Below are 11,123 nucleotides of genomic sequence, written 5' to 3'. Positions count from 1 at the left end.
GGATGCAACCAGCCTGGACATACCAAGAGAATCTGCCCCACAAACCCATGGCCACAAAATGGGCCCCCACAGGGTCAGATGCATCAGCCATGGCAGCAGATTCACCAGAACCAGCAACATCAAATATCAGGGCCTGTCAATCCATGGCGTGGCCCTGATCAAGGCTTCTAGGGATGCCCAGAGAATCCTACAGGTAGGGGTCAACTTCCAATGCTATCATCTAATGCTGATCAAGAACCTATGCTGCGGGTCAAAATAGAGGACAAAATAATACCCATGATGCTGGACACGGGGGCAACGTTCACGAGCTTGAGCTCAAATTACGCCTCTCACCTCCCTAGGTCTGGAAAATATGTCAAGACAGTAGGATTCCCGGGACTAACGCAGCTAATTCCAATGACGACCCCAGTCAGCATAAAAATCAAGGACTCAGAAATAAAAATTCCTGTGCTGATTTCCGAACAAACCCCAATTAATCTTTTGGGTAGGGACGCCATATGCAAGCTGAATCTACAAATATGGTGCTCCCCAGATGGAATATATATAGATAACACTGGCATAAAACAAATGGCAGTCGTAGGAAATAGCTCCTTACAGGAACCACAAGCCAGTATATTTTGGATAGGGAATCTAGATAGTGGAGTGAAGGAAATACTTGAGAAATGGGGAAAGTACATAAAAGAACAGCTTAGAAAACCACGCCTACCAGAAACTGAGTTTCATTGTACTATGAGGTATGATCCCCTTAGAAGCCCAGAACTGGAAAAAGACTGGTTAGAAAAGACACAGGGACAAACTGTACAATTGACCTCAGATTATTTAATTGTAGGATCAGCAGGAGCAGCATTGCACATCGAAGAGTGTGATTTCACCAAGACATGGTTTAAAATAGAAGGCTCAACCCCACGTGTTACTCTGTACCTAAATGAGGGATATCAAGCAAAAGACTTGGGACCAATTATGCTAAGAGTCAAAGGAAAACAATGGGAAGCTACTGAAAACCCTTTCATTTTTCAAACAGCAGATAGGACACACCTTAAAATCTTGTGCACAGCTAACATGATAGGGACTCCCAAATTAATAGTAGATATGAAAGAAAAACAGGAATCAAGGTCAAAAATTGAGGAATTAATGTTAGAGATGGAACAGAAAGTACCCATGCAATTATGGTCCAAACATGATACAGATGTAGGACTGGTAAAATCAGCAAATCCTATTAGAATTAGAGTAAAATCAGGAATGCAGTTGCCAAGAAAACAACAGTATCCATTAAAACGTGAAGCAGTAGAGGGAATAAGAAAAACAATTGAGGGATTAGTAAAAGCTGGAGTATTGATTGAAACTACTAGTTATTGTAACACCCCGATCTTGCCAGTTGAAAAAGCCAACAAGTCGAAGTGGAGGCTAGTGCATGACTTAAGAGCAGTTAATGAAGTAGTTGAAGATTGGCCAGCAGAAGTCCCAAATCCACATACGCTGTTGACAAATGTTCCATCTGCTGCTAATTATTTCACTGTGATTGATCTTACCTCTGCTTTTTTCTCAGTCCCTCTAGCGGAAGAAAGCAGACACCTTTTTTCATTCAGATACCAAGGTAAACAATATACATACACGAGAATTCCCCAAGGACTAAAACACTCACCCCATATATTTAATCAAATCCTGAAGCAGGATTTGGAGGATCTGAGAATGGATAGCACATTGATTCAGTATGTAGATGACTTATTAATATGCTCACCAACGCTTGAACAGTGCCATCAGAATTCAATCAAAGTGCTCACTAAATTAGCAGAAGGCGGTCACAAGGCTTCAAAAGAAAAATTGCAATATTGCTTGTCTCAGGTAGAATACCTGGGTCGAATTATTGCACATCAAACAAGAGCAATATCACCCAATCAATTGGAGGGAATCAGCAAAGCACCACAACCGCAAACTGTGGGACAGATGATGACGTTTCTGGGAATGACAGGGTTTAGTGCTGATTGGATAGAGGACTATACTGTTAAAACAGCCCCACTGCGAGCTTTAATGAAACAGGCAGGACAGCAGAATCTTAGAGCACCCCTGACATGGGATTCTGGGGCACTGTTGGCGTTTGAGTCTTTAAAAAAGGAATTGCAATCTGCCCCAGCATTAGCCACACCTAATTATGATAAAGACTTTTATCTATACGTAGCAAATAGAAAAGATGGATTTGCTTCTGCTGTACTTATGCAGGAAACATGTAGCGGTAGGAAAAAACAACCTATCGCATACTATAGTACAAAGTTGGATAATGTTGCTCAAGGCTACCCACCATGTTATCAACAAGGTTTAGCTGCTGTATATTTCGCTTATGATAAAGCTTCTACCATTACAATGGGCTATCCAGTCATAATTTACACCCATCATAAGATTGTTGAATTACTCGAGCAGGGAAGATTTGTTTTAACTCAAGCTAGATGCTTAGAATACTCCACCCTACTAACTTATCCTGACATCACAATCAAAAGATGCACTACAACAAACCCAGCAAATTTTGTCTTGTTAGAAGGGGAGGGAACACCTCATGAATGTGTTTCTGCCTCTCTGGCTTTTACTTGTCTGAGACCAGATTTGGAATCAACACCAATTGTTGATGCAGACGTAGTCTACTTTGTAGATGGCTCTTGTTTTAGAGACCACTTAGGCAATCCTGCTGGCTTTGCTGTTGTACAAAAGGATGGGGAAAATTTCAATCCTGTTGTGACGCAGCATTGTGAACAACCTTGCTCGGCACAATTGGCCGAACTAAAGGCACTTACTGAAGCTTGTATACTGGCCAAAAACAGAGTCGCCAACATTTATACAGACTCTGCTTATGCCCATGGTGTATGTCACCTCTTTGGTGCAGTATGGAAACAAAGAGGATTTAAAAAAAGTGATGGAACCCCAATCCAACATGGGGACCAAATTGCTAAATTGATCACGGCTATGATGTTTCCTACTAAGTTAGCCATCATCAAATGTCAGGCTCATAAAAAAGGTAATGACTTTGTGATTAAAGGAAATAATGCAGCTGATATCCTGGCTAAAAAGGCTTCAGGGTGTCAATTGGCAGTCATGGCCCCATCTGTTCTCATCCAGCCCCTCCCCACTGTAGATAGCATTGCCCAAATGCAATCCAGAGCCTCTCCAGCTGAACTACACCTATGGCAGCAACGAGGGGCAACGAGAGATGCTAATAATATCTGGAGATCACACGAAGGCCATATGATAGCCCCTACCCCTTTACTTAATATTCTAATTCCAGACGCGCATGGTTTTGACCATTGCGCAAGGGGGGAAATTCTGAAAAAGATTAAAAGACAAGGATTCTGGTCACCATATCTGCAAGCAAGAGTAGATGAATTTCTAAGCGAATGTGAAATCTGTGCACAAAACAATGTCAGAAAAGGAACGGCGACCCCAATAGGCTCTATCCCAGTCCCTGAAAGAACGTTCAAACACTTAGTGATGGACTATGTGGACATGATAAAATCAGTGAGGGGAAAAAGATATATGTTGGTTATCATAGACAGATTTAGTAGATGGGTCGAAGCAGAACCCTCAGCAGAACAAGGAGCGCAAACAGTAATTAAGTTCTTAACCAGAGAAGTCATCCCAAGATTTGGTATCCCATCCCAGATTAGTTCTGACAATGGATCTGCATTTATCCAAAAGACAGTGAAAGCAGTAATACAACAGTTAAGAATAAAACAAAGACTCGGCTGCATTTACAGGCCGCAGGCACAAGGGATGGTTGAGAGGGTTAACGGGACGCTTAAGGCTAAAATCAACAAAATCTGTGCAGACACTAAACTCAACTGGGTAGATGCGTTACCTCTTGCCCTGATGAGCTACCGTATGCAAACTAATAGAGTCACCAACTTGACTCCACATGAAATGTTAACAGGCAGACCCATGCCTGTGCCCCACCTGAGAGGTCCGTATGAAGGGCCGCCGTTAGAACAATTGCAGATGGAATTAAGGACATATATGAGACAATTGACTGCTATACATGAAGCTATTCATTCACAGGAACAAAACAGGGGGCCCAGGGAAGAAGAGGAAGCTCCATGTCCAGTAGTCCCTGGGGACCAAGTATATTTAAGAGTCTTTAGGAGGAAGTGGAATGAGCCCAGAAGAGAAGGACCTTATACTGTAGTAAGAGCAACTCCAACAGCAGTGCAGGTAGAGGGCAGCACAACGTGGTACCACTTGAACCACTGCACCAGGGTCCCAAGACTGAGGCTTAGAAGGCAGGGGGAGGAACTAGATAGCTCAGAGGGAAGCAGTGAGGAAACAGAACAGAATGCCCAAGAAGATCAAAGAGCTGAAGGAGAAGGTAATAATGCTGCTGAACCTCATTCTAGGGAATCTGAGCACACTGGACCAAGAGATGAAATGCCAATACAGAATGATGCACTCCTTCCAGAGGATCCAGAGCATGAAGGTGAGAGAGCTCTTAACACTGATCCTAGTATTGATACATCTGCTGCAGCAGTTGCCTCAAGCTCAAGGCCTCCAGAGGAACAGTCACCTGAATCCGGGCCCTCCACCAGAGAATCACACCAGCAGCAGGAGCTTGCTACACTCAGCCTTCAGGATATTGATCTCCCCAACATTGATTTCCCCGACATCAATCTCCCCGACATCGACTTCTCAAATGTTGAATGGGAAGAGTTACCATAACATGACTGAACCAACTCAAGGTAATAAGAGAAGCAGACACAATGTAAAAAGAGATTTGAAATGGACTTGGGCCACTGATGAGAACTATACTAAAATTGAATATGACTTTGAATCAGAACTAAGAAAGGAGAAACTATTGGATACAGCTTATCACAATGAATGGTACAGGTGGGCAGAATACACGGTAAAACAGACGACAAAGAGTACTTGTGTGTTGTGTTCACCCTCGCCTTTGAAAAAGTTAACAATCGTGCCAAACCAATATGACAACGTACACTGTGCCAGATTCTATTCGCAGTTTTGTGACAACCAAACTGGTAAAATAACTCCATATTGCCCAGCGGAATGTCTAGCCATGTTGGGGAGCCAATATTACCATAAATTTTATAATCAGAAAGGGTGGGGAAGTGAATGCAAAAAACTTGATGTAAGAATAGACCCAGCCAAACGAGAAACTCCAAAAAACTATGTACTAGATACATCATTTGAATATGAATGTTTTAATAAGACTAAGGGAAGGCAAGATATGGGGACATTCCAAGGCAAATGTTCAATAATATGGCATCTAGATCAAGAGATGTATTACAACCCAGATGTGTATAAATCTTTCAGCATAATATATGCCACGGCAACGGTAAACAACAACATGACGATAACGACTGTTAAAGACAATTGTAAGAATGCTACATTGACTTTTCCTTTAATAGAACCCTTTGAAAATCTAAATGAAGCAATAGCTGACTACTTTTGGTTGTGTGGAGGCAGGAGACTGAGAGCCACCTTAGTTGATTGGAAAGGACTCTGTGTCAGAGTAAGACTGGCTCAGGAAGTTGGAATTATAGACTGGGATCTCAATGAAACAAAAGACCTGGAGAGCATCAACAAACAAAAACGTAGAGTTAAAAGAGCGTATACCCCAGACCCTAAAGTAACGATAGATTCCATAGGACAACCAAGAGGGATACCCCATGAATTTAAAGCCAGAAATGAGATAGCAGCAGGTTTTGATTCCATATTTGTGTGGATATTACCAAATAAGAATCAAGAATGGATTAATTACATTTATTATAACCAACAGAGATTCATTAATTATACAGACGATGCACTTGATGCCTTAGGCTATCAACTAAAATATACCAGCAAAATGACATGGCAAAACAGGCAAGCTTTGGATTGGTTACTGGCAGAAAAAGGAGGAGTTTGTGTGATGTTTGGAACTGATTGTTGTACCTTTATTTCAAATAATACAGCCCCTGATGGAGCTTTTACTAGAGCCATGAAGAAGCTGAAGGGACTAAGACAAGAGGTTACTGAAAATGCGGGAAGAGACAGAAACATTGGATACTGGTTTGACTCTGTGTTTGGTTCTTGGAAAGAATGGTTTATTAAGGTGGGAATAATAATAGCTGTTGTTGTTGTTGTTTTCCTTGTTCTGTTCTGTTGTGTTGTGCCTTTCCTCAGATCTATGCTAGCCAACGCAGCTGCCAAACAGATGATTAATGTGTCAGTCAAACGTTCGGGAATTGACATTGGGTGCACAAACTCAGGAGTGTACCCTATTGGGCCAGGTCTGGACGAGTTGGATGACTTCCTGTGAACAGTACTGATGAAGGAGTAAAGAAGAGAGTGCCTTGTTATTTTTATTTTCTGATTATTGATTTTCACAATTTGGCACTGTTTTTGATAGAGAGGGAGGTAGCCCCACTGTGTATTTTATTTTTGGGGTAAAATTAGGTAGATCATTAGAAAATGGGTAGAGTAGGGAGTTGGTTAGAGGGGTTATTTTTGTTTTGTTTTGTTTTTATTTTTTGAAACAAGGGCTCCTTCCAGAGTATATTCTTACATATAATCCTACATATATTCTTACATATAATCCTACTGAGTATATTTTATATAATCACACTAATTGTTCACAAAATATGAATATGTGAATGAGAGGGGACGATACAAGGTTTAAAGCAGGTCATTGCCCGTGGTACGAGGTAATGCAACCAGATATAAAGGGAAAAGATAAGAATGTTTTTATTACTTTTTATCACTTTTTAATCACTTTACTCCTATAAAAGAGTTATTTTTAATATTTTAATATGTTTTTTATTAAATAAATGTCAAGTAAATGCCTTAGGCAACTGGAAAATGTTTTACGGGGCAAAAGAGGAACTAATTACAAGCGCGGTCACCGATTGCCGGACCAGCAAGGGCAGACTCAACTGGTGGTTTAAAAACCCGCTGTCTGCTCCAACACCAGATAGCGCCCTAGGCAGGACCAGGGCACTTCTGGCTACGATGGAGCAACCCAGATAGCACTCCAGGCCACCGGAAGCGCCTGTGCAGTTCCTCTGGCACCGTAGGACAACTCTACTCTCAAGTCTGTACACTAAGAAATGTTGATTAAAACTGGATAACAGATGTTCATCTCTCCCTCAAGAATGATAATAGAAAAGGAAGGTGAGATCTTTTACTCCGCTCTAGTCAAAGGGGGGCGGAGATGTTTGGTCTCACTATTCCTCCAGAGTGTACCTTTGTGACAAAAGCCTATTGATAAGAAAGACGGATGGTCTATTTTTGGCCATGATTGATAGATAACGGAAGGAGGCTTGCGCATGAAGATACATTCTGGGATAAACATGAAGGTGGGACTTGAATAAGTCCCAAAGGGGGGATGTGTTGGAGATTTTCCTTTGCCTCATGTAAAAGTTTGTATTTCTGTCTCAGTCAAAACCCAGGTTAAATCAGGATACATCAGGTTGAATTAGGTCAAGTGGTCTGTGAGGATGAAAGAGTACCTTACAAGCTCAGAGAGAAGATGTGTATAGGTAGCTGATAAGATGGTACTAAAAACGTTAATTAAAAATGATGGATGGTATGACAACACTGCAGGTGCATTGAATCATGTGACCAAAGATGTTCTAGAAAATGGGTATGACCAAAGATTTTTCCACCAATAGAATAATGTCTCCGGAAAGATGACGCTAACGGTAGCGAGATCTCGATAGCTGATTGGCTACCTAGTGATAAGAAAAGGTATAAAACCTGAGGTTCTGACCATTGCAGATCAGATGAACAGCTGCATCTCACTTTGTTGCTTGTCAATAAAGTTACTTCTTCTGACACCTGGAAATTCGACTCTTGAGAGATTTCTTCGAGACCCGATTTGAGGACTTAGAATTTGCTACAACACTTTCTCCTTAAGAGCATTAACTTTTGGAATTTGCTGTAAGTAATGGCTCCCCATGTTCTGTTGTATATAGTTACTGTTAAGAGGAGGAAACAAAGCATTGATAACACTTGTGAAATTTGTTTCCAGGCCTGAGAGAATATACTCTGTATTTGATAACTGTTTTTTTTTTGTTTTTTTTCTTTGTTTTTATAAATATATATATTTAATTTTATAATTATTTACTTTTTTATTATTATTATTGTTATGAATACTGTTTTGATATACATATAATTGCATAAACTCACAAGTGTCTTTGATTTAGGAAATTATTGAAGGCCTGCTTTCTGTATTTTTCCTTGAAAAATAAAAAATTTCAACAAAAAAAGAAATAAAAGTGTTTCCATAGCAAATTTGTGCAAGTCATTGACTGAAATAATATATGATTAGTATATGCAGAAGTGTTGTATTATTGAATGAAAATCATGTATTATAATTATATTATAAATATAGAAATATTATAGCTGTAATATGAGGAATTAGATACATATAAAACTCGAAGAGCAGGCACACCATTTCCCTATAAAAAAAACATGAAATTTGTATGAAATACATATAAACAAATTACACAAAATATATATAAATCCTATATGACTTTAATTTGATAGCATATGATTCAATATAAGAACTTTAAATGATTTGTATATGAAACTCATGTTTTTTCTACTAATACCATACACCATTGCATACTTTTGTCATGTAAAACTCATATAAGACTTACAGTATTCACATATAATGCAAAAATCCCCTACAAGTTGTATGTGTGCTATTTAGTATGAAAGTGGCCATAATCGGTCTGATTTTGTATAGGACATGTATTGGCCTTATATGAAACATAGAAGGTAATTATGTCCGATTTAAGTAAGGAAGATATATGGTTGCTGTATATGAAGCATTTTTTTTTTTCATATGGGTGTAACTGCCCTAATGAAATTGTGACAACTTGCCCCGACCTGAGATTTACGATTAAATATCCTTCTGAAAGATTGTGTCCCGATTTACTCGATTTAGAGGGGTTTTGGAGACCATCTTAACCAGTTGATATCAGTAAACCGTTTTTAGGCAAGTTTACCACCACTAGGCTACATTCGGGATATGAGACATTTATTAAATTTTACCCGAAAGATTATGTGGAAATAACATAAATCCGACGCTTCTATATAAAGCCTAATCTCACCGTTTTTATGCATTTCTTCACTAAGTCGAACTCTCTCGTTTCTCATCATAATCATCATCTTCTTCTTTATCATCATCATCTTCATCATCATCATCATGCATCAGCGGTAAACCGAATTGATTTCTGCGGTGCGCGTGCCTAGCGCGCGTTCACGTTCGGCTCGTTTATAGAGTCTGTGGACGCGCGTGAGTTCAACGCGTGAGCACTCAATAGAGAGCATGACTGCAGAACAGACAGCACTAGTTAGTCGGAGTCTCTGAGAACATGCATGTGGAACTTGAAGGTAAGAAAAATATCAGCATGATGTTCAGTTTGTGCTTCATCTGTTAAATTATTATTTTGCATGTTATTCTTGTTCAGTTATAGTGGAAGAAATGTCATGCATGAGTTTTTATACTAGGCTATAAAGGCAACCGCAGCACCATATGTTTAAAATCAATTCCACTTAATGATTGAATTGGTTGTATTTTCACAGATATGCACATGATAAGAGTTCTTACTAAATATACTAGAATACAGATGTGTACAGGAGACACAACTGGCATGTGATTTCATATTTGACTGTTATGGATTAGATTAATTGAGTCATATGCGTAAGCATCATCATGATCTGTGTCTGAGGTCTGACATCAGCTCTGGTTCTGATCATGATGATGATGCCTGAACTCAGGATCATTTCCTCTGCGCCTTTAATGCGATCAGCGATGATGAGGTGCATTCTGAAGGAAAGGAAATGCAGTGAACAAACCCTCACTTATTATGAGCCTGTGTTTGCCTCATAGTTTTCACAGTGAGGAATATTATAAATTCTTGCACTTTAAAAAATGCCTCTCTTACTTAGTAATTTTGTCTTTAGTCAAAATATCTAAAACTTCTTAAATAAAATTACAGAATTTCTTATCTTGTTTTCTGATAATAATAATAATAAAATTACAATTAAGTGAGTTTTTGCTTAAAACAAGCTAAATTATCTGCCAATGGGGTGAGAAAAATAATCTTGTTTTCCATTTGAATTAAGATTATTTTTCTTTTCAATTTGAATTAAGATTATTTTTCGATTTTTTTTCTTCTTGTTTTCCGTTTGAATTAAGATAATTTTTCTTGTTTTCCATTTGAATTAACATTATTTTTCTTGTTTTCCATTTGAATAAACATTATTTTTCTTACCCCATTGGCAGATAATTTAGCTTTTTTTAAGCAGAAACTCACTTAATTAAAAAAATGTTTAATCAGAAAACTAGAAATAATTTCTTATTTAATTTTACTTATCTAGTAAATGCTTCTTGATTTAAGAATGTTTAGATATTTGGACTGGAAACCAGACAAAAATACTGAGTAAGAAAAGCATTTTATGCAGTGTTCCTTTAGCGCACTACAGCAGAATATTTAATACTGCTTTGGCACGGCCAAAAGTCTTAAATCATGATGTGAGTCATTTGAATTATTGTAAAATCACGCTGCAGTATATATATATATATAATCACGTTTTTCCATCACACCATCCAGCCCTCACTGTAAAGATTATTTTTCAAAGATTACTGGAGAATGTTTTACAAGAAAAAGGGTGAATTCAACTTTGACTCTACAGATAACTGGGAAAAATGCCCCAATAATCAATAGTCTTTCTACTTCAAATTTATTACTTGCTACTTTCAGCTTTACACTGATTATGTGTGTTTGTTTATTTCACTAGTGCATCTCCAGATCTTACTGGCTGTTGGTTTAGCCGTTCTCTGTTTCTGCCTGGTGATTGGCTGCATAATCTGCTGTCGGCATCGGAAATCCAATCCCACGAATGACAAGGAGGCGGAGCTATCCTTACCTCCTCTGCCTGCGGATCATGTGACCCTGACTCTTAGCCCCACCCCTTCCATCAATACTCAGCCAATCAAACAGCAGTATGAGGAGCTTGAGGGTGATGTCCTTGACTATCCCAGCAGCTCGACGCCTTCAGAAGACCTTTCCTCCTCATCTCTTCCTCACGCTTCGAAGTCTCGTTTCAGTCTACGTCGACTCAGTTCCCCCGTCGTTTCATCA

General features: G+C 39.1%; 1 protein-coding gene across 2 annotated transcripts in view; it reads left to right on the top strand.

Annotated features, from left to right (window-relative positions):
* The window catches only part of LOC307160055 (uncharacterized protein), a 99,586-nt gene that overhangs the window by 76,811 nt on the left and 11,652 nt on the right, over positions 1-11,123 (top strand). Inside the window, exons 1-2 of one of the 2 annotated variants that reach the window (XM_079873862.1) lie at positions 9,303-9,369; positions 10,780-11,123. The exon at positions 10,780-11,123 is cut by the window's right edge and continues 531 nt beyond it. In XM_079873862.1, coding sequence (XP_079729988.1) covers positions 9,351-9,369; positions 10,780-11,123 — 363 coding nt within the window. In that variant the 5' untranslated portion in view covers positions 9,303-9,350. Of the gene's footprint in view, positions 1-9,302; positions 9,370-10,779 lie in introns of those variants that run through there. The other variant, XM_079873861.1, reaches the window with a different exon arrangement.

Source organism: Squalius cephalus (genome assembly GCF_949319135.1).
Source record: "Squalius cephalus genome assembly, chromosome: 6".
NCBI lineage: Eukaryota > Metazoa > Chordata > Actinopteri > Cypriniformes > Leuciscidae > Squalius > Squalius cephalus.
The sequence above is the reverse complement of the archived record's forward strand: the minus strand, read 5'-3'. Positions and strand labels throughout refer to the sequence as shown.